At 38.9% G+C, this 25049-nt stretch overlaps 1 protein-coding gene across 14 annotated transcripts in view; it reads right to left on the bottom strand.

Annotated features, from left to right (window-relative positions):
* ROBO2 (roundabout guidance receptor 2) overlaps positions 1 to 25049 on the bottom strand; it is a 1416559-nt gene that overhangs the window by 102836 nt on the left and 1288674 nt on the right. For all 14 annotated transcript variants that reach the window (XM_042456971.1, XM_042456981.1, XM_042456970.1 and 11 more), the window contains 5 exons: positions 18211 to 18416; positions 12328 to 12409; positions 10073 to 10238; positions 8866 to 9032; positions 2328 to 2449 (listed from right to left, as the gene is read on the bottom strand). In XM_042456971.1, coding sequence (XP_042312905.1) covers positions 2328 to 2449; positions 8866 to 9032; positions 10073 to 10238; positions 12328 to 12409; positions 18211 to 18416 — 743 coding nt within the window. The remainder of the gene's footprint in view (positions 1 to 2327; positions 2450 to 8865; positions 9033 to 10072; positions 10239 to 12327; positions 12410 to 18210; positions 18417 to 25049) is intronic.

Consider the following 25049-nt stretch of genomic DNA (forward strand, 5'->3'; position numbering starts at 1 on the left):
TTTATGCTAAATTAATAATCCTGGCTTCACTCTCAGGGTAATATGGATGTTATTCAGGATACTCTGGTTAATTAATTGGTTTTGTCCTGGGTGCTGGAAACTTTTTAATTAGCTGCTCTGGCTTCTCTTCTTTTTCTGCTTCCTCCCTAAAGCAATTTTCATATGTCTCTGGTGGGTATTGTGTGTTGCTTGGCTGGTACTGGGTCACTGCTTTTCTCCTTTAGCATGTAAATTGGAATTAGCAATCATAATGTGTTACTTTGCTTTGCAGAAAACATCTTTCTTCTTTTTCTTTGAAGAAAAATAGTGACAAAATCTGAAACAATGTTCAGTTCAGTTTAGGTTAGTTCTCCTTATGAGATATTGTGTTTTATGGAGCAAATTTTTTCCCCATCAGACCTCTCAATATTGCTGTTACAAGAGATTGTGAGCAAATGACCTCTAGAAATTGTCCTTCAGATCTGCTTGAACCAATAATGGGGCTGGACCCAGTTATCATAATGAAATTTGCTTTCACACCAGAGCCAGATCATCTATTTGTGGGGATAATTGTCCTGAGTAAATGTCATAGCGGTGACTGAGAGCATGCTACTCTGTGCCTTCCGCTATTATTTTTACTGCATTTCTGCTAATTTTGGTAGAGCACAATATCAAAATAGCACAAAAATCTAAGGAAGAGGTTTTAGTGAAGGTAAAAATGGGTGTGTGGCTGTGAATCCAGATGCAGTACAGGTTGCCATACGATACACTATTATACAGTTTCTTACATCTGGGCAATACATATTCTAATATATTGAGGCCCATGTGCTTTAAATAAATGTACAGAAACCCAGTATTCATAGCTTTAATCCCTACAGCAGAATTCATCTTACAAAAATATCCTCCTTGTAGCACTTTGTGCTGCCTTGGTGAATAGTTCTCAGATTTCCCATCTGTGATTACCCCCACCTCCCTTTTCCTATAGGGAAATTGCCTAAGGAGAGAGGTACTCTTTTATAGGCTGAGAAATTTTCTGCTTCTATGGTTACAAATACTTTCCCTGAAGTAAAAAGAAAAAATGGTAGAGTTTGAAGCTCTGTCTTTAACAATACTAAATCTGCCAACTTCACTGTGTTAACAAAAATGTTGCAGGTGATGCCAAGATGATAGTGGCTTACTCATCACTGAAGTTTGAACTAGAGTATCAAATATGATTCTTCACCTTAGGCATGGATCATCGGAGAATGCTGGCTAGGAGGATAGATACTATAAAGGTCATTAAGAAACTAATCCCTGTGGCAAGAAAGCCCATTTGGATGAAAGAGAAGCATTAAAATATCACTATATAAGATCACTCAGAAGCTACCCATGCTGAAGAATCTTGCAAATATCACTCAAGCATGCTTCAAGACATATTCTTAGACATGTTCTGCTGATATATCTTTATTGTAAAACTAAACATATGGTTAAGAGATTCTGTGAAGTGCAACAAAGCTGCAGAACCTGTTTTACTTTTTAAAGAATACATTTTAAAGACACATCTGTCTCAGGCTGCATCTGCACTGCAGAAATAATTCAGCTTGACACAACATAAATTGCCATGGCTCAGAGCTATGGAATTCTGGGAACTATTGTTTGTTGTGGCACCAGAGCTCTCTGACAGAGAAGACTAAATGTCTTACAAAATTACAGTTCCCAGAATTCCATAGAGTTGAGTCATGATAGTTAACGTGGTGTCAAACTGCATTATTTCTGCGGTGCAGATGTAACCTCTGTGTCTTGTTTTGAATTAGATCTTTTCTATATGTAAGAAAGATATCACATATGAACAGAAACAGAAAGGGAAGCGTTTGCTTGGTTGTCTCTGTCTACCAGTAACAATGCAAAAAATAAAAAAGGAAAGTAAAAGAAGTTTATTGCTTCACTATGGAGATTATCAGATAGGAGGGAGAAGGATGGCAGTGAAGCAGATCACTCCTATCCTTATCCTGTCCTTACCATGTGATTGTGCAAAAGACTATCACACACGTCATGCTTATCCTGTCATTATCCTGTAAATGAAGTGGAATTGTCCTGCCACTTTTGAATAATGAAAACTTTCATTAATGAAAAATGACAGGACAATTCTGCCTCACTGACATGATAATGACGGAATAAGTGTGACATTGTCTGATAGTCTTTCAGGCAATCACATATAATTTCACTTGACAGATGGGATAATGACCAGAGAAGTGTTACGTTATCTGATAATCTTCATGTGATTGTGTGATAAGGATGGGAAAAAGATGGGAAAAGGAAATCCTTTTCGCTTTGTGATAATCTCCTATGAATTTTCACAAAACTCTTACCGTCCAGGTTACTTGAACTGTGGTAGGGGTGAGAACAACAGGATTATGCAGTCTCACAATGACATCCCCAAGCTCTTTTTGGACCTGCCTGTGATCCACACCTTGTGCTGGTGGGCTGATATCTGCCAAACAAACACACATGTCAACCATAAATTATCTTAATAATGACAGTCACTGAAAATAACCAATTCATTATAATAAATGAAAAGCTTAATAATCACGATTTAAATATTTTTTGTGAAATTACAGTAGTTTTTCCCCAAATCATGGAGTAGAGGAATTGCAGAAAAAAGCACATGGAAGAAATATTTTATTTTTAACCAATCAGAATGTGTTCCAACATATATGAAAACTAATGTAATAAGTATTAGAGATTGATTCTAACATTTTTCTAATCACAGCAAGTGTATGACTCAAAAGCGCTGAAACTCTCAAATAGTAATAACTTTGATATACAATTTGCAGGTCAGTTTTTATATATCAAAAGATTTTTCTACAATTGGAACTATTTGCATTACTTAAAATATTATATCAGAATTTTATTAAAATGTCTCTCTTTTAATTATAGTTTGCAACCATAAAAGCTAATACATTGTGGAAACTGGGGAAAACATACATTTACAGCAAATTACTCTATAACATGCTACTTCCATTTGTCCTTGTGCATATGCACAAAGTGCAAAGAAAAGAAAAAAACAAGAACAAAACAAACCAAGCTAACTAAACTGCTCTCTTGTACATACATTGTTTGGTTGTTGTTGTTGTTGGGGAACTTCACATAATTTCTGACTTATGGCAACCTTAAGGCTGGGGATGCTCTAGCTGGGGATCCTACACTGAGCAGGGTGTTGAACTTGATGGTCCATAGGATCCCGTCCAACTCTCTAATTCTAAGATAAATCTGACTCTGGGTTTTCTTGGCAAGATTTGCTCAGAGGGGGTTTGCCTTCCTCTGAGGTTCATAGAGAGTGACTTGCCCAAGATCATCCATGACAAAACAAGGATTTGAACCCTGTTTTCCAGAGTCCCAGTCCAATGCTCAAACCACTACACCATGCTGGCTCTCTGCTTTTACACATATTCACACAAACATATTCCTCAAGTCAATGATACTTAACTTGGAAAGCTGATAAAGACATGATCCCCTAATTATGATTGCCTAAACATGCACGCTAACTAGCAGCACAATCTAGGAAGCACAGCAACACAATATACTCTGTAGAATTCCTGCACAGCTACAGGAGATAATGAATAGTCCTTATGATTAACTTGCTTCTTTTTTTTCCCTTCACAAACATATGCCCTCAAAAGAGAAAATGGAATTCCAAAAAGGCAAAATGGGTAGCGTGGCAGCATGGCAGAAAACATGTCTCTGTTTTCTTGCTGAGCACTGTTATGGATGTCACCCTATTAGGAGCCAGAAAGACAGCAATCACCATACAGGGTTTATATTTTTAAAAATGTGCAAAATAAATCAATAAATCAATAAATCTTATCTTCTGGGCAGAAAATGTTTTCTGTGTAAATAAAATATGTGAGAATTTTTCATGTAATAAGCCCTGAATTATAAAGATACTCATGACTCCAGGTTTCTCCTCATCAGGGTTTGCCCCACTTGAGAAATTGTTCTTTGACTTTTTTTTTTTGTATTTTCAGATATTCTTTCCATACATGAGACCACTGAAATTGTAATTATGAATGCCTTAAAATAAAATATTATTATCAAACTACATGAAGATAACATGACCTTACAACTGTCTTGTTCTATGTTATACTCTGAAGTCTCCCTCAGAACTGATCCATATGTGTGTGTGTGTGTGTGTGTGTGTTCAGTTTCATAGCATAACAATTATATAATTGTTTTCATTCTCATAGAAAAATAATATAAAAACGATTGGATAAGTGAGGCTAGTTTTTTTCTGTTCTGAAGAGTTGTCAAAGGCACATGATGCTTTATTTTTTCCAAATAAAACTGGGTAAACATTTCTGTTGCCCCCCACATTAATGCTCCTATTATCCTCATTATTTTCCAATTCAGGCCTTCCTGTTCTCACACAAATATACCTGAAACTGCACCCAAGGCATGGAATGTTGACAGACAACCAGATGAAGAGGGAATTATTTATTTATTTTATTTATGGTATTTATACCCCGCCCTTCAGCCCTAAAGGAATGGAATAAAGTGGCAAGAGACAAGGGAGACAAGAGACATATATAAATAGAATGTAAGGGAAATGATTTTATTACTTGAATGGGTCACTTCCTGATACATACTAAGGAGCTATTTTAAAATATCCCTAGGGGCACAAAAAAGGAAAAGCTAAGCAGTGGCAGAGGGGATGTGAATACAATGAAGTATCTTGGAAGAGGGCATAGCTCACTGGCAAGATAAATAGAAACATTCTGTTGGTGTTGTGTATCTTCAAGTCATTTCAAACTTATGGACACCCAGAGGTGAACTTTTGGGTTCTTTTGGGTAAGATTTGTACAGAAGGGGTTTGCATTTGCCTTCTCTGAGGCTGAGACCTCAGACCTGTGGGTTTCCATGGCTGAATGGGGATTTGAATCCTGATCTACAGAGTTGTAATCTGACAATCAAAACTCTGCACCACATCTGTTCTCACAGAAACACTCTACACCATAACTTTTGGTTCAGAGGCACACGTGTAGCCATTACTATTGGGACTTTGTCCAAGTAAAAAAGAAACATTAGAATTATATTTTGTTTCACTTTTATTTTTATTAATAACTCTACTCAACCCTGAAATTTTATTACCACCATTTTATCCTTTTCAAAACCATTTAATGCATGGGTAAGGATGTACAATATTTACATGGAATGAAGAAGTGAATGGGATATGAACAAAACTTCTGTACCAACACAACCTGGGGGATTGTGCTGCAGTGGAACTAGAGAAGGACTCGGTCTGTTTTTCCTTTAAAGTTGGGTAACATAAATCAAGCAGTCTGATTTATCTTACAATAGGAAACTTTCTTTTACAAAAGTAAAAATATTAATTTTTAGTAGAATATATAATATAGTGATTATAGTTCTTTCAGCGTACTAAAGTGTATGGTCACAAATACCTATTCCAAATGCTATCATGCATCAGTGCTTTTAGCTTTCCTTTGTAATGGCTAGTGTGAATAGGCTTTTTTCCTGGATGTCAGCTTTCTTTGTAAAGCTGGCTTGGTTGAGAGCACCACTTGAAATTACATCAAAACATTATGCTAAGTGTCATTGGAATTCATTATTTAATTTCAGTAAACTGTAGGATCCCACAAAAGCTGTCAGTGTTACACACACTGGAGTCCATGTGTCTGCCAGACAGCTTGTGAAAATAGGAGCTATAACCGAAATGTGAAGTAAATAAAAGAACTGTTTCAATAAAAGAAAGTCTTTTGTCAGTCTGTCAGGTAGAATCTGACATACTGGTGTAAAATGTGTTCTCTTCTTGAAGAGCTGGAATTTTATTAACAAGAGTATGGCCAACCTGTGCAGCACTCAAAGAGGATCCAGGAGGCAAATGAGCCTAGTTTCTGGATTTATCTAAAGGGATGGTTATAATTTGAGTCACTCTCTCAGCTTTTATACAACACATGGAGACTGGGACATTTTTTTACAGGGAAATTATTTGCAATGTGTCCAAAGTACTTTTGAGAAGAGTTATTCATGGAATGATTTTGATCTATCAATTGCTGGTTAGATTCTTAAACCATCATGTTAGGACATGTGAAAGAAATCAGTTAAGTGTAGAAACAGGTTGGATAACAGACTACTGGAAGAGATGCAGAAATCCACACAAAATACAGGCACAACATGCTAGAATTCTCTATCTAGCAGCTTTTATAAAGCCTTACTCATAACATGTGGGTGTTTGCTATACCCTTGAGGGTAGATACAGTAAACTGTATCCATGTCAGCATTCCGCTAGGAAATAGTGGGGAAAGTGCACTTAACTGACTTCCTTTTACCTTCACATGTCCTAACATTATGGTTTAAGAATCTAATCAGCTTTTAGCTTTCCTTTGTAATGTAATCAGATAGATGGCATCAAAATATGTTTCTCTCAATCTATCTATGGCATTGTTGTAGGAGTAGTAAATTATTCAGGAATAACATGGTGCACCTTTGAGGTTATCACCAAATTGCTTACACAACATTGTAGAAGGCTCTGAATGGAGTTCTGCACAGGCTCAGGATAACCCAGCTGTATGAGGCACAGTGACCACAGAGAAGAACATGCAGTGAACAGACTGGTAAAAAAAACAAAAATACCCCAAAACATTTAATTCTATTCTAGAGAAAAATGTGACATTCTTTAGGTAAAAGTATGTCCAGTTCATAAGGAGATAAAATGCTTTGTTATCTTAAAGCATCAATATCATTTTAATGTGGCTTCCTGATAACTACAACAACAACAACAATCTAGGCTTAAGCTTCATGTTGTAGTGTGTTCCATTCCTCCATTCATTACTGAGGCCAGTATTACAGACAGAGCAAAGACTAAGGAGATTATCACACACGGAATCTGTGCCAGGATGGACTCAGGTTGTAATTATCTAAAACAGATCTTATTGCACTGCCTGGTGCCCGAGCAGCAGGCAAGACAGAGGAGCTTTTAATGAACAAGATTTTCTCTTTCTTGAAAAGCTGCCAGAAAAGCCCAAGTTGGATATGCACTGTCTATTGCCCGGGCACCGGGCAGTGCAATAAGATCCAGTCCAGACAATTACAACCTGTGCCTATCCTGTCATGGATTTTGTGTGTGAAAAATTCCTAAGCTCCTTCAGTTCCAATGCTGACCCTTATTCAACCAGATCAGCCATGGCCTCTCACCTTGAGAAGCAGATGGCTACTTTGGTCCATAGTCTACTCCAGTGTTCCTTTTCCAAATGGATCAGCTTCATGCCTCCAGAAGATTATGTATAGTCTCTTTGTCCACAGGCAGTACAGATCAAAATTAAACTGCCTCTAAACATGGTGATTCCATTGCCAGAGTTTAGACAGTTATTTTAAAAATATAATAATGTGTCAAAGACACCCATAACTGAAAATGGTTTCTGCATGTCATTATATTAATTCTTCTAAAAAGTAACTTTTCAGGCTTTAAATTCAACTATAATGGCTCATAAGGTTTTCAGACCTCTCCTACATAATGTTGTGTAATCCTTATTTTAAGCCAGAGAGGTGGTGAAAGTACAATCTGTGGGCTGCCTGCCACCCACACAAGGTACAGAATCTTTTTACACCTACACCTTGAAAGCCCCTTATTTGGAATTTTTCAGGCAATTTTTATCCCCAAATGCCATTCCTGGAGAAACAACCTATGCTTATTCACCTCTTGCATGGAATACACAGAAAAGCTGCCTGACTGCAAATGCGAAACCACAACTTAAAGTGACTTCCAGTCATGATTAATGTACTTCAAATTTCACTGCATTTATGATTACGAAACTAAAGAGAAGCTTTTTCTCAGTTTCTAAAAGTTCTTTTGGAGCACTTCATGGCCTGTTTTGAATTTCCAGTCTACTGTCAGATGGGACTGTTCCTCGTGGGTATTCTTGCATTTCACCTCTCCTTTCTTTGTCCTTTTCCTTTCCTTTTATTTACTCTCTTCACGCAGCAATCTCAGCCCTTGTTGTCTTCTTCACCTTACTGAATGCTCTTTCTCTTTTCTTCCCCATATGCCTTCTGTGCATTTTTAGCACGTGTTCTCTTTGCCATGTTTACTCTCATCTGTATGAGAGGAGGGTATGAGTTGGGGGACAGGAAGCAGATTGGTCAGTGGAAGTACTGGTGAGAAAAGTAAATGGAGCACTGGGAACCTTAAGGGCTGCGAAGTCCTGGATCTTTTCCAATGGTCTGGTCCTAGAAGCCTCACTGAGAATTCCCGGGTAATTTCACTATACTGGAACTACCTTGGTGCTCATTCACAATCATATCTGAATTTTAAATAGTTCTGCTCCTTAGGGTGCCTCACTACTGTCCAGATCCCTTCAATAGGAAAAACATCTACTTACTTCCACTTCTGTTCTTTGTAACTCTATAACCTCCTGTCATGCCCTGGCTCTACTTAACTCAAAGAACAGACTTCATGGCTGAATCTATGGAGATTTTGTTGAAGAGTAGGTTCAGCACAATAACTGGTTCATTGTCATATCTGAGGCTACCATTTAAGCTTAACTTTTAAGAACTCTCTGTATCTCACTCCCCCACTGTCCCCAGACATGGAAATTTTCCAACACGGTACCAAGCATTCCCAAGCAACTGTCTAACCTTGAATACCACCACACATCCTCTGCACCTGCTTACACCTCCCAACACATCAGACCCACTCCAACATAGCTTTAGAGCAGCTAAGAAACTTTAACATGGTAGAGAGCCCTTCAGCAGCACATCCATTTTCTAGGTTTTATTTCTTAGTCCTGTTACCATATGAAGACATTTTCTAAAAGTATGATAAAGGTAAGGAATGGGTGTTCTATATTTTAGTGTAACTATGACCATGTTGCCTGAAAAACAGAATGACGTTACCTTGGGTTCGGACAGGGTCTGACATGCTGCTGGGGTCACTTAAACCTTGTGAGTTGATAGCTCTCACCATAAACAGGTAGATTGTATTTGGACGGAGTCCTCTCACAGTATAAGGTGTTGTTTTTACATGGTTAGCAACTGTTTGCCAGCTATTGCTCACCGATTGACTGAAATGAAAATATATTGGAAGACTATAGATCAAATCAATACAAAGTTAGAAAATTTTCAGGGCTGTGTTTGAATCTTCTGCTAAAAACAACAGAAAGAAGAGATTTTTACAATACATTATTACAACTATTAAATAGTTCTGATTGTTTCAGATGAATCAGTGAAGAAGGTCTGCAAAAAAGCTCATAACAAATTAATGCTTTAGCAATACACATTAATAACACATTAGGGAGAAATGCCTGCAGAATAGAAAAAAGCAATAGGGTAAAGCACCTTCTTCATACACACCTTTCAAAAGAGCAAACCTGCAAACAGAACAATTTTATTAAAACAACATAAAAAATAAAACATACTTAAACATTGTTCCAATTTTACATGTCAAATTAACACCTGACCCAAAACTAAATGCAAAAGAATATTGGGTGACTATGATATGATGTCTGTACATAATTAATGAACTAAACTTTTCTAGAAATAGACTAAAGAAATAGATCTTCAGTGTGATGTTAGATGTATCTTAATAGAGACAATACAGGGGTTCTTCTGAGAATCCAATGGGCTGTCACTGCTCTTTATTGCCAGATGAGCTGTGCAACTACAAAGATTAGAGAGCATTACTTCATTTTTACAAGCTTGATGTTATGAATAAATGTTGAATGCACATTTCAAAAAAAGGCAGTCAATAAAGAAATCTAAATGATTTCTAAACTTCAATAATACTGAGAATAATTCAATTACTGGCAATAATCCTGATTTGAATGGCATTGGCAATACTGTTTGCATTGTTTCCAAAAAGAAAGCATAGTACAGTATGTAACATTGCAAATCCAACCAATTATATTTCAGAAATGTTCCCTAAGAACATAAAGGTTCTTCCTTCTTCTTCTTCTTTTTTTACCAGAACACATACAATCAACCATTTTTTTTTTGTCATTATGACATGTCCATCTGACATGAATAAGACTCTGGGATGGGTTTGTTCCAACATGCAAATATCAGAATTGTACCACTGTACAAGGATAACAGGTTTTTACCATACCTAAATGCTTCGATGATATATGCGTTAGTTGGTAGGTTTCCGGGGGTGCCAGGCTGCCAAGACAAGGTAACACTGTTTTTCGTGACATCTGTGACCTGAGGCTTGGATGGTGGCCCAGGGAGGTCATTTAAGTCATAGTTTCTACTGACTGCTGCACCCCCAGATTCTGTAGGGAACAAATGGTCATATTTGATGCTTTTAAAATCAAATCAATTTATTTAAGAATAAATCTTAGAAGTTTAAAAGCACATTTAAAACATCTGCTTAGGACATTTAGGCTCTGCTGTTCCTCCTATCTTCCTTCACTGATCATATAAACTATGAGTGGGCAACTTTATAGGGACCAGGGACCAATCCCACCTCCAAGCTCATGTGGATTGCTTGCAACACCCTTGCAAGCCTAAATACTCCCATTTTCAAAATGCCAACATTAAATGAGTGCCTGTCCAATGAGAAGGAGGTGAAAAAGCATATAATTTCACAATCAGAATTTGGGAGCCTTTCACACTGTGTGAGTATATTACTATGATTTCATTTTAACTGCCATGACAACATCTTATGGATGCTCCAGTCCTAAGGACAGGAGTGCAGCTTTGGTGTGGATTTTGGACTCTTAGGACTCATGCATCATTGAAATACCATACCTCCAAAGTGACTCGAAGCAGCTTTATTTTGGCCTGTCTGTAACAGGCCATATTTACTTCTAATAAAGCCTTCAAGTCAATTCCAAATTATGGTGACACTAAGGCAAACCTATCACAGGGTTTTCTTTGCAAGATTTGTTCAAAGGGGGGGGGGTTGTTTTTGCCTTTGTCTGAGACTGAGAAAGTGTGATTTGCCCAAGGTACCCAGTGGGTTTCCATGGCATAACAAGGATTCAAAACCTGGTTCCAGAGTCATAGTCCAAAAACATTTACCACATTGGGGTTCATCTTATATCAAATTCTATATCAAATTCTTATTCTATATGAAATTCATATATATAATTTCCTGGCAGGGGTCATATTTCTTAAAACAGGAATAGGAAAACATCAACCCATCCCCCTACATTCTAGGAACATGAAGCTGTTTTATACACAGTTTCATACGGACCCTTTCTTTATGTGGGGAAATAATAAATAATAATAATAATAATAATAATAATACATTTTATTTATATATACTGCCTTTCCAAAAGATCAAAGCAGTTTACAAAATTATATAAAAGTTACATAAAATACATAAATGATACATAAAAATACATAAAATACAAGGTCTTAGAGGGTAGCCCAGCTATCTAAATATAGAACTCTGAATACAAAGTATGTGTTTTACAGCAAAGGTCTGGCAACAAGTGAATCAATGCATAAAATTAAGAATAAATAGTCTGAATATTTTTATGTTTTATATCTACAGACCTTTTATCCTTGATAAAAATTTCAGCAAAACAAACTATCAAAAATGATTTGGAGGCTTCAACCAGGGAGGGGTGCACTATGCCATTCTCCAGAATCTTGGGATGTATAGTTTTGTGAGGTATCAGTACTCTTTGGCAGGGAGGGCTAAAGATCTTGTAAAACTATAAATCCCAGGATTCCATAGGATGAAGCTACAGCCCTTAAAGGGATGTCAAGTTGCATTACGTCTACATTGTAGATTCACCCTAGATCTACATAGGAATGGAAACTTAAACAGGCTTGCTCCACATGTACACAAAGATGGACACAGTCCAACATTTTAAATTATAGCTTGTTGAAGATTAAGATTTATTTAATCTGCATCATATACTAAAGATCCACCATGGCTAGTGATAATGGTGAGTCTGTTTTTTGTATGGAGAACTGTATACGGTTCTCTTTGGAGGATACCCACCTAACTCTCAAAATAATTGTTTTGAGCAGATGAACTGTTGGTGGTGGTTGGGAGAAGATCAGCTCTGCATGGACCCTGCACATTCTCAAATACTACCTTAGACTGCATCTGCACTGCAGAAATAATCTGGTGTCTTCTCTGGTGATGTAACAAACCACAATTCCCAGAATTCCCTAGCCTTCAGCCAGGGGAGTTAAAGCAGTCTCAAACCAGATTGTTTCTGCAGTGCTGATGCAGCATCAGAGAGCAGGGAACTGCATGGGGCAAGGAAAAGGTCTTATTTTGCAAACAGAAATATGCTGGTGTAGATTTCACCCCTAACATGAAAATTTAGGAAGAAACTAAATCACTATTACAGAACAAAACTGGGATAATATCTTTCTGAGATGAGAGGCAAGGCTTACCTGTTACTTCTAGTACAGCACTCCAGGATGTTTCTCCACTTGAACTCGTGACAACACATGTATATGTGCCAGTGTCAGACATCTAAACACAGAGAAATGGTTGATAACATATTTGTCATCCCCTTTACATATTCTCTTCATTTAATTTTTCTAAATGTTTCTTGTTGCAGAGGATTAGCCTACACCATGAATCAGAATAAATAGAACAAAACATTTCACAAACAATATTTTAATGCTTGCTTCCATTTGGTATATTGTACCTTAATCCTACTTGATATGTTTTTAAGTTTTTGCCCACAAATTATGATGTGGCATGTTATTAATGTAACCAGTTTGGGATAACAGTTTATAAAGAGAATAATGTAATATGGTAATGCTTTTTTCATTGCAATGATGAAGAGATGGGCAGCTGAATCCTTTAACCCTATGCACTGCTGTTCCATATATCTTCAATACAGAATTTTAAAAAGTTTAGCTTTTTAAATGCCTCTTAAGTCAATTTGAAATAAATAATAATTGTATATATGAGTTTCACACATGAAGATCTGCATTCATTTATTCTTTAAAAAATCTTACTACAAAGCAAACTAAGGTGGGCTACAGACTGCCGAAAAGTGGTGCTCTGCTGCCGCCGGCAGTTGCTGCGTCCGGGAACCACAGCAGCCAAACTGCGCAGTTCCCGGATGCAGCGAAGAAGAAGCACCAAAATGGCACTTCTTCTTGCGCCCCGGATGGGACGCCGCAAGGTGCTACTTGTGCACTCGCGGCATCATATCCGGGGCACGGCGTACGGACGCTATGTATCCGATACGTCAAAATGGTGGCGCATGTGTGTATAGGGCGGCACCATTATTATGCCCCCTTCACGTGCTAGGGGTGAGGCCGGTATGGATGCTAGGCCCTCGGCCAACCCCTAGCACGTGACAGGGCGCCGCAAAGGCCCGTTTGTAACGGCCTTTAACTTCAAAAACTTGTGTTTTGGCAATGTGCTTCCATTGGCATTGCTCAGGTAGCTCTCAGTGTGGCCAGTATGGGAGCTGATTAGATATAAAGCTGAATATGTAATGTGCAGATTCCCTCTGTAAAAACTAATACACATTTTGGGAAATTCTAAGAATTGCCTCTTGCCTCCTTAATACTAGGTTTGGGTGAAGTGTCATCACCTGTCAAGGCCCCTTGCTTGCTGAGAACATCTTTGCATCTTGCCTAGGTACAAAATTGGCCAAAGTAGGATATTCAACTTTCAAATTCCATCCTTAAATCATACAAATATCAAGCTTGCATAAAAGAAATAGAGTTACAGTCATTGCTAGCTTTGTTTCTTTTTCTGTTTCCAGGAAGGGGAGATTTTTGGCAGCGTATGCCATCCCCAGAGGATCTACGTCTGAATTTGCATTAAAATCTGCATTCTGCTGAAAGGAATAAAAGAACTAGACAAGTTCTGCAATTTGCACATATATATGAATGACATCAGATTTATTCCTTTGGCTCTAGTAGTAAGGATTCAACCCATTAACTTTGGCTCAGTACAAACGGGCCAAAAGTGGTGTGGTGGCGCTGATGCTATGGTTCAGGAGAGCGCAGCAACCGCATGCTCTCAAACCCTAGTACGTATGGGCGCCGCCATTTTGGTGTCCACGTGTTTAGACAGCTCATGTACCAATGATGTGTCTTGTGCGACGCATCCAAATGGCGCGGTTCACAAGGCACATCACCGTGACACCCCAGGGTGAACATGGCGCCTTGGTGGCATCGCGGGAGGGACCTCCATTTCGGAGCTCCTTTTTGCAGCGGTTCATTGTTGTGACTGTGCGGTTGCCACGGCAACAGTCCATAGAAGAAAGGGACAGCCTCTGGCTGCCCCTTTCTTCTAATCTGTACTGGGCCTTTGCTGTCTTTTGAAAAATCTCATTATTAAAATGTCTATAGATGCTTCTCATAGGCTGTGCATATTTAACCCCACATATTGCTCTTTTTTGGTATTTTCTATAGTCACCATTATTTTTTGCAATTTTTCATCAAATGATAAAGGTTTCAAATAAGTTGTGCTACTTCTCTTAAAATGTACAGACATTTAAGAAAAGACAGTTTTATAAATTAGAATAATAATAATAACAATAACAATAATAATAATAATAATAATAATAATAATTAATAATAAGAATAATAATAGGGATTAGTGTGAAAATATACCATATTGTATGTTCATTTGATTTCTCTTTGTTCTTTCTGTCCATCACTTTCATCCTCAACACAGGAAAATCTTTTAATACTATAGATTAGGGCCATGTGGTGATGTAAGATCAATGAAAAACAGTAGCTGGTTGAGTATAGAGTGCCCCATGAAGCCCTAAGCCTGTGGTGCATGTTAGTTTAGAAACAGAACGTGATCAGAAAGAATGCTGACACAGTTGAAAAGAGAGAGAAAAATCCTCTGTGTCCAGACTCCTATAGATCTAGATGGTAGGGATGGCTTTAATGCCATAATGGTTTATTTCTTTTCAAAAGAGACTGTTGTGTGAGATGTGTGTGCATGTGCCTGACCTGTATTCAAATTTTATTTTCAGTTCCCCACCCCCAGATAACAAAACCAATAGACTCAACCAGATGTTTTATTTGGGAGAACATGACACACAATACCAATACACAATACACTACAGTCTTTTTGCATTTTTTGCACCAAAATGTTTTTGCAGTAAGTTGTTTACATGCTTTTCAGCAAAGCACTGTAATAATAAGAAAGTTGCTCAGGAAAGTTGGCTGTATTAATTATTAAACTGATTGAATAAAATAGGTTCCCTTATGCCTTCCATGGCAAAAATCACATCTCAGTAAACATTAACAAAACTTCTTTCTCCCTTTTGAAGATGAACTAAACAAAATTAAACCTGGTAGCATAAAGGATTCTTCAGGCTTAACTCTGAATGTGGATTTACAAGAGTCCTGTTCAGATGTTTGACAAGTCTGTGTACAGTGTGAAGTCGAAGGCTTTCATGGCCAGCATCCATTGTTTTTTTGTGGGTTTTTTGGGCTATGTGGCCATGTTCTAGAAGAGTTTCTTCCTGACGTTTCGCCAGCATCTGTGGCTGGCATCTTCAGGGCCACAGATGCTGGTGAAACGTCAGGAAGAAACTCTTCTAGAACATTGCCACATAGCCTGAAAAACCCACCAAAAATACGTGTATAGTGTACTCCACATTTGAGGACTGGAATGTACTAGTCTCACCATCTTTCTCATTGCCTTTCTCATGCAAAAGCAACACGTATGAATTGAAGGGTCCATTATACTGTATATGTGGAGTCTCTGCATGGCAGCCATACCCAGATTTTTTCATAATCATAATTACAGTGGACCCTTGTTATACGCTGGGGTTTGGTTCCAAGATCCCCCATGGATAACAAAATCCGTGGATGCTCAAGTCCCATTAAATATAATGATATAGCAAAATGATGTCCCTTATAAAAAAAATAGAAAATCAAGGTTTGATATTCGAAATTTATACTTTTTTTGAACATTTTCAAACCGTGGATGCTTGAATCCATCTATAAAAAAATACATGTATAAGAAGGGCCGACTGTACTATGTCAATTAGCTCTATGAGTAGTGAGGAGAGTTAATTAGCTCTAAGAGTACTGAGAATTTTATTATTAAATGGTTGTACTCAACAGTTTTTCTTCTGAGTTTTTCACACTGATCATAAACTGAAATGCAGAAAGTGTTGTTTTATTAAGGAACAGTTTTGCAAATGGGCAACTCACCAGAGTCTGAGCCAACAATAACCAGCACTTCCAAGCAGTTACATGTTTGTTGATGCTATTCTCCATTCTTAAATGGAAAGATTTTGTTTTCCTTTAGCCTCTTTTACAGATTCTATATCTCTAACAAAGCAATTAAGGAATGTGCATGACTGAACACATATTTGGCTGTGTCCATGGTTAGATGCAGATAGGTATCCCACAAGCTTCTGGCATGTGGATTCTCGCCAGAAAAACATCATCAGTGATCTGAAAGTTTGTTTGAAATCACTAAGCTACTGCCTTTAATTACTACTTTCCAACACTACTGGGGAATCTTGACTATTCAAGCGCATTCTTTAATCCAGCTCTACAGTGAAAATGCATTAACCTTCATGGCCCAAACCTGCCTTTAGCCTTGAGAGGGAGGATAAATTGTTTACTCAAGGAAAGCTAGCATACATTTTTTTTAAAAATAAATTCCATTTTGTTCCAAGGAGGTTAACAATTCATTTACGAGCACTGATGACATAATAGCAGGAAAGAAAACAGCCTTTCATTCTGGAACACTAAAGCTGCCTATATATGAGGTATGAAAAAGGAGGTGATAATAAAAGTAAGTGTTAGTCCTACTGCTGATGCAACTAAACACTACTTGCACTAAAACTTTAACTGTACTTGCAGTTTCTATTTTACCTTTCTGGATTTTATAGTTATCTTTCTATGTATATACTCTCTCTCTCTCTCTCTTCCCACACACACACACATTAGGCAAATTTTGTCCATAAGCTATGCAGACAGCATATACATCTATAAACATAAAACATTATTCTGTCATATTCTACAGCAGTATAATAAAATTGCTAATAAGTAGAATGAAGAAACAATGGATTCAGTCATTCCCTTCTTTCATATGGTGTATTGGGTAGATGTGATACCCTTTTTCCTCTTGACAATCCACGCTTAATAAACTGAGAGTCAAAGTAAATAGTGTTTCTCTTCCTGCAAGCTCTTATCTCTCTAAGGTATATCCCATTTCCTTCATTTATATTCCATGTATAAATACCCGTGCTAACAATGGTTGAAGTTCAGCAAGGTTTCTATTTAACCTGGATCTGTGAAAAGGCATCCAGAATTTAAGATAACGGGTTGTTACCTTCAGCTCTGGTAAACATCAGTGCTTCTTAGGTTTGTATATATGAAATAGCTCTGAGTGCTTTGCCAATTTCACTTAAAAGGGAGGCTGACTTACCATAAGAGTTTTGTGAATGGAATAACAGACTATTTTGCAAAAGCAAACTAATCCACTATATCATCAGACTAATTGGCATTAAGCAATTGGCACAATTATGGTAAGCACCCTGCTTCTGGTGGGTCTTATCAATCCTATCAGACAAACTGTTGGACGAAGCGGACAATCGAAGGGATCATATAATCTGTCCAAAAGTCTATTCTTGGTTCATTCAAATTAAATCACCAAAAAGAGCATTTTAACACATGTGCACACATCTATTTTTCTATGTGTAAATTCTCCATGATGTGTGTAGGGTGGAAAGAGTTATTTTTGCTCCCCCCCCTTTTTTTTTTTTTTGGAGTTTTGAGAAACTCTAATCTGAAGAGAAATCCTTGACTCAAGAGAATCTTCACAGTTTGGGACACACTTTGTCCAAAATTCACACATGGTTGTTTTGTGCAGAAGACGTCATTTTCTGGGCATAAAAACATTGTTTATTTTCTGCACACACACCCACCCCCACCCCACAACTGGTTATAAAATGCTGTTTCTGTGCACAAAATAAATGTAGGCTTCAAAAAGTATGTGTTCTTGAAGACTTTCTCATAGCAAGAAAAATATATTAAAAGTAAACATATCTACTTAAAATATGGGAGGAAGGCAGTACATTTCCCTTTCCATCCTGACTGTATGTTTTCCCTCTATAGTTAAGAAGTGGAAACATTCTTGGATGAGCAGTGACTTTCACTTGCAAGAATGTTTTGTTGATAGCAGTTTACAGCAACAATCCATAAAACAGTTTAAGTGTGTGACTTCTGGAATTACATTCAATGAATAACAAATGGATTTCTTTTTAAGTACTCGTCATCTTTTTTCAGGATGGTAAACATATTATTAGAGCATATTGCACTCACCCGTAAAGGTTTAATTTGCAACGTTCCTTGGTCCTGAATGGATGTCCTTGGATCTCTGCCCAGAAAAGTGAATCCTTCTTTTAACCAGCTGATAACAGGCATTGGCTCACCAGTGGCCTTGCACTTCAATAAAGCTGTTCCATCTATTGCCAATGTCTGGTTTACAGGTCCCTGAAGAATGATGGGCGGGGGCCTATCTGTTAAAACTGAATAAAAACAAATTTAATTTATAAAATACACTACTAAAAATCTCCTATGATTAAAAATCATGTTTATGATAGGATAGCATTGGCAATATCTTGAAAAATATTTTTACAAAATGAAACATTTTATTGCAGCTCCTTTACATAGAAAAACCTCAACATGAGAGTAATATATTCAGTGTGCCACTATGTTACTGGTAGAAAACTTGACTGTAAAAATAGTTAAGCTATTTGTACAAAATCAAGGAAAATGTTATAACCAATAAGTATTTTACACCAACAACAACAACACAGGGATGGAGAGAAAAGTAGCTAACTCCACGTAGAGCGCATCACAGTAGTCCAGACGGGATGTAACCAAGGCATGTACCACAGTGGCCAGATCTGACATCTCCAAGAACAGGCACAATTGGAGCATGGGTTTTAGCTGTGCAAAAGCACTCCTGGTCACTGCTGATATCTGGGCTTCCGGGCTCAGTGCTGAATCCAAAAGTACCCCCAAACTATGAAGCTGAGTTTTCAGGGGAAGTGTAACCCCATTTAACATAGGTTGAGTTCCTGACCAGGAGCACCTCCGTTTTGTCTTAAGCTTCAATTTGTTTGCCCTGCTCCAGTCCATTATAACAGCCAGACACTGGTTTAGGACAGGAACAGCTTCCTTGGAATTATGTGGAAAGGAGTGATAGAGCTGGGTATCATCAGCATACAGGTGACATTGTACTACAAAACTCCAGATGAACTCTCCTAGCGGTTTCATGTAGATGTTAAAAAACATAGGGTACAGGACTGAGCCCTGAGGGACTCCACAGGCCAATGGCCAAGGAGTCGAACAGGAATCCCCCGGCACCACCTTCTGAGAACACCCCTCCAAGAAAGAACAGAGCCACTGTAGAACAGTACCTCCAAGCCCCATTCCTGAGAGCTGACTTAGAAGGATACCATGGTTGATGGTATCAAAAACCGCTGAGAGTCCAGCAGAACCAACAGGGACACATTTTCCCTGTCCAGTTCCCTGCGTAGGTCATCCACAAGGTTGCGAGTTCAAGACCAGCAAAAGGGCCCAAGCTCGACTCAGGCTTGCATCCTTCTGAGGTGGCTAAAATGAGTACCCAGACTGTTGGGGGCAAATTAGCTTACTTGCTAATTAGCTTACTTGCTGTCCACCGCTATGATCTTTGGAATAGCGGTATATAAATAAAACAAATTATTATTATTATTATTATTATTATTATTATTATTATTATTATCCACCAAGGCAACCAAAGCGATTTCTGTCCCATAGCCAGGTCTGAAACCAGACTGACATGGATCTAGATAATAACGAATGCCTGGAATTGAGAGGCCACCACATGCTGGAAGATTGCAGACTGGCCTGTAGTTGTCTAGTACAGTAGAATCCAGGGAAGGTTTTTTTTAAAAGAGGTCTTACCATAGCTCTTCCCTTCCCCTGTGCTATGATGCACACCTCCAAAGCAGGTGGAAACCAGGCTGAGAGCTAAAAACTGCTCTGTGGCTAACAGCTGGAGCAAAAGAACCCTTGATATTCCAACTTAGGACTTTATCACATGGGGACCTATTAATCCTATTAATGTATTAAAGCATCTGCATTGAGCAAAAGAGCTCAATGGTTTTCACACACAGCCGACAATAACATGAAAAGGGCACATTATCAAGGTAGTAAAGAGAGTAGAACATGCATTTGGTTTTCACACAAATAGCAATCCCACCCCTTCCCACACCGGAGGTTGTGGAGCTGGGACTGGCTGTTTGCTAGGCCTCCCATGGGCAGAGACTAGGACTTAATTTGCCAAGGCACTGTTGCCATGATGACTGGGTTTCGGGGTGTGTGGCTAGGTTGTTTGGTCGCATCGCCTCCAGTTCCCCTTCATTCTGGAGCAATTGCACGACCCACCCACCCGCCTTGGCCACTTAGGGGCCGGGTAGGAATTTTTTCCTTTTTCCATGGGTTTTTCGCCTACCCCATACTGTTACCAGTGGCATGTGGAAATTGGCTTGGGTGGAGTCTTAATGATAGTCAATCTGTTTTAATATAATTTTAATTCTAATTGGATTCAATAAATAATATTTGGCATAAATTCTTTGAATTTGATCTCGGCGAGCACCCTGGACACCCTACTGGGTGTTAGGAAAATTTCTTGAAACATCTCTATGGGCCTTGCGACCTGGGGGGTGGCTGAAAGGAATGGATCTTGGGTCTGGCTTGAAGGTATATCCCAACTTTAATATTTCCAGATTGGGAAGGGGGACTTCTTGCTGGGCTTCTTTATGTGGGCTGTCCAATGGCAACCCAATTTATGGACTGTTGTTGAGGGCCCAGGTGTTATCATCTTTAATAAGCTGCAAAAGTAGTCTGTGGTTAGACAGGCTTTCCATGTCTCCCACATCTGTTTGGTTATGATAATAGTGGCAGTTCCGTTAAGAACTCATTAAATAGGTCAATAAATGGCACTGCTTTAACCCATACATTTGTGTCTGGTCTCTTTATCCCATGGGTACAATAGTAATGTGTGAATAACCTACTAATGGTTCGGAAATGGTGACTTTTGTACATGTGCGCATGTGTAGTAATTGTGTCACTGGGATCCACGGTGGGGTCCTGGAACCAAATCCCAGTTGATACCAAGGGCTCACTGTACTCTTCCTCATCATCCTCATCTTATTTATTTCAATGACAGCCAACCCATCCCTGCATTTCCTGCCAAATGCATAAAGGAACATAACAATATCAAAAATAAATAATCATAAAATGCTGTGACACTCTTGCCAGCCGGCCATGTCTGCCTACAAAGCAGAACCGGAGGTAAACTCACCACAATAAGCCATGGAAAATCAGGCAACAAGCACAAAATGGATGATTATCCCGTGAATAAACCACAATTAGCCTTCACACTATAGAACTTGCCCAAATAAAGCAAATTCATGAAGCGAAAATGAATTCACAATATTTTCCCATGAATGCCGAAATGTTGGATCATGTCTGTTTCTTATCAGATTAATAAGATCCGTGATGTGACAGAGAGGCTGACAAGACTTGTCAAGCCTACTGACCATTACCCCTTTCTTTTGGTTCATGTGGGAACCAATGATACTGCAAGGCACAGCCTTCAGAATATCATAAGGGATTATGAGGCTTTGGGTAGGAAGTTGAAAGAGGTGGATGCACAGGTTGTCATCTCCTCTCTTCTCCCAGTCGAAGGGCATGGGCCAGGAAGGGAGAAGAAAATAGCGGATGTAAACAACTGGCTCCATAGATGGTGCCACCAAGAACGGTTTGGATTCTTGGACCATGGGTTGCGGTTTCATGAGGAAGGACTTCTGGCAAGGGATGGGTTGCATCTCACGCCAGTTGGCAGAAACGTTTTTGCCAATAGTCTCAAGAATTTGATCAGGAGGGCTTTAAACTGAGATATGTAGGGGAGGGAGACAGTATTCTGGAAGGCAAAAAGGCTGGAGAAAATAGTTAAATTGTCATAGAGGGAACAAGGCAAACAGTGCAAGGACCCAAAAGTGGGAGGCAAAAAAAACTTGTACAGGCAGCAAGTAAAAGGAACAAATGTTCTTAAATGTCTCTACACTAATGCACAGAGCATGGGAAATAAGCAAGATGAACTTGAAATTCTAGTACAACAAAGCAAATATGATATAATTGGCCTCACCGAAACCTGGTGGGATGAGTCTCATAATTGGAATGTAGAAATAGAAGGCTATAACCTTTTTAAGAGAAACAGGCCAAAAAAGAAAGGAGGAGGAATAGCCCTAGTTGTCAGCGACATTTACACCAGTGAAGAGATCCAGGACATCAATCCTGGAAGCCAGGTGGAGAGCATCTGGATAAAAATTAAAGGGGAGGGAAACAAGAAGGGTGTTATGGTGGGAGTCTACTACAGACTCCCAAGTCAGACTGAGGAATTGGATGATGCCTTTCTAAAACAGATGACCACACACTCAGAAAGGAGAGATGTAGTAGTGATGGGTGACTTCAACTACCCTGATATTTGTTGGAAGTCAAACTCAGCCAAATCCTCAAGGTCTAGTAAATTCCTCACTTGCCTGGAAGACAATTTCATTGTCCAAAAGGTGGAAGAGGCAACAAGGGGGTCACCTATTTTAGATCTGATCCTAACCAACAAGGATGACTTGGTTAATGGGGTCCAAGTGGTGGGATCCTTAGTTGGAAGTGACCATGTTCTCCTGGAGTTTGTTATACAGTGGAAAGGAGAAGCCAGGCATAGTCAGACAAGCATCCTAGACTTTAGGAGAGCGGATTTCAGTAAACTTAGAGAAATACTGGGGGTGATCCCATGGTCAGGAATACTAAAAGAGAAGGGAGTTCAAGATGGATGAGAGTTTCTCAAAAGGGAGATACTGAAGGCACAAATTAAAACAGTTCCAATGAGAAAGAAAAATGGGAGGTGTCGCAAGAACCCAGGATGGATGACTAAGGAACTTTCAACCGAGTTAAGTTTGAAATGGAACATGTATAAGAAATGGAAAAATGGGGAAATCACCAAAGAGGAATTCAAACAAATAGCTAACAAGTGTAGAGATAAGGTCAGAAAAGCTGAAGCACAGAATGAACTCAGGCTTGCTACAGAGGTTAAGAACAACAAAAAGGGCTTTTATGGATATGTCTGCAGCAAAAGGAAGAAGAAGGAAACGGTAGGGCCACTGCGTGGAGAAGATGGCAAAATGCTAACAGAGGACAGAGAAAAGGCAGAATTATTCAACACCTTCTTTGCCTCAGTCTTCTCAGAAAAGGAAAAGGGAACTCAACGTGAGGATAAAGGAGCAGAGGACAGAATAGGGGAATTTCAGCACAAAATAAGTAAAGAGATAGTACAGGAATTCCTTGTTAATCTAAATGAATTTAAGTCGCCAGGACCAGATGAACTACATCCAAGGGTATTAAAAAAACTGGCAAATGTAATATTGGAGCGATTGACAATAATATTTGAAAACTCCTGGAGGACATGAGAAGTCCCAGCATACTGGAGGAGGGCAAACGTTGTCTCCATCTTCAAAAAGGGGAAAAAAGAGGATCCCAACAATTATCGTCCAGTTAGTCTGACATCAGTACTAGGAAAGATTCTAGAGCAGATAATTAAACAGAGAGTCTGTGAACATCTAGAAAGCAATTCCATAATCACAAAAAGTCAACATGGGTTTCAGAGAAACAAATCATGCCAGACAAATCTGATTTCTTTCTTTGATAAAATTACTAGCTTGGTAGATGAAGGGAATGCTATGGATATAGTATATCTTGATTCCAGTAAGGCCTTTGACAGGGTCCCCCATGACATTCTTGCAAACAAGCTTGTAAAATGTGGGCTAGACAAGGCAACTATTACGTGGATTAGTAATTGGTTGACCGGCCGAACTCAAAGGGTGCTCAACAATGGCACCTTTTCATCCTGGAGAGAAGTAACCAGTGGTGTTCCACAGGGCTCTGTCCTGGGGCCAGTGCTATTCAACATCTTTATCAATGACTTGGAGGAAAAAATTGGGGGAATACTTATCAAATTTGCAGATGACACCAAATTAGGAGGAATAGCTAATACTCCAGAGGACAGGATCAAAATTCAAAATGACTTGAATAGACTAGAAAGCTGGGCCACAGCTAACAAAATGAACTTCAACAGAGAGAAATGTAAGGTACTGCACTTAGGGCGAAAAAATGAAATGCACAGATATAGGATGGGGGACACCTGGCTTAAGGAGACAACATGTGAAAGGGATCTAGGAGTCCAAGTAGACCACAAGTTGAACATGAGTCAACAGTGCGATGCGGCAGCTAACAAGGCCAATGCGATGTTAGGCTGCATCAATAGTGTCTAGATCAAGAGAAGTAATAGTGCCACTATAGTCTGCTCTGGTCAGGCTCCACCTGAAATATTGTGTCCAGTTCTGGGTGCCACAATTCAAAAAGGACATTGAGAAACTGGAGCGTGTCCAAAGGAGGGCGACTAAAATGGTGAAGGGTCTGGAAACCTGCCCTATGAGGAACGCCTTAGGGAGCTGGGGATGTTTAGCCTGGGGAAAAGAAGGTTAAGAGGTTATATGATAGCTCTGTTTAAATATTTGAAGGGATGTCATATTGAGGAGGGAGCAAGCTTTTTTTCTGCTGCTCCAGAGACTAGGACCTGGAGCAATGGATGCAAGCTGCAGGAAAAGAGATTCCACCTCAACATTAGGAGGAACTTCCTGACAGTAAGGGCTGTTCGACAGTGGAACACACTTCCTCGGAGTGTAGTGGAGTCTCCCTCCTTGGAGGTCTTCAAACGGAGGCTGGATGGCCATCTGTCGGGGATGCTTTGATTTGGATTTCCTGCATGACAGGGGGTTGGACTGGATGGCCCTTGTGGTCTCTTCCACATCTATGATTCTATGATTCTAATAGTAGATCGCATGCAACGTCATGTGAAAACCAATTGTGCAATTATGCTTAATTTGAGCAATAAACATCTACCCCTTTTAAACTTCCAGGGGTGGGGTGAGTGTTCGGACTGTATATTTTAACCTTGTAAGCTGCCCCGATTCCTTTTTTTAGAGAGGCGGGATATAAATATATTATTATTATTATTATTATTATTATTATTATTATTATTATTATTATTA

This window comes from Sceloporus undulatus, chromosome 3, assembly GCF_019175285.1.
Source record: "Sceloporus undulatus isolate JIND9_A2432 ecotype Alabama chromosome 3, SceUnd_v1.1, whole genome shotgun sequence".
Taxonomy (NCBI): Eukaryota; Metazoa; Chordata; class Lepidosauria; order Squamata; family Phrynosomatidae; genus Sceloporus; species Sceloporus undulatus.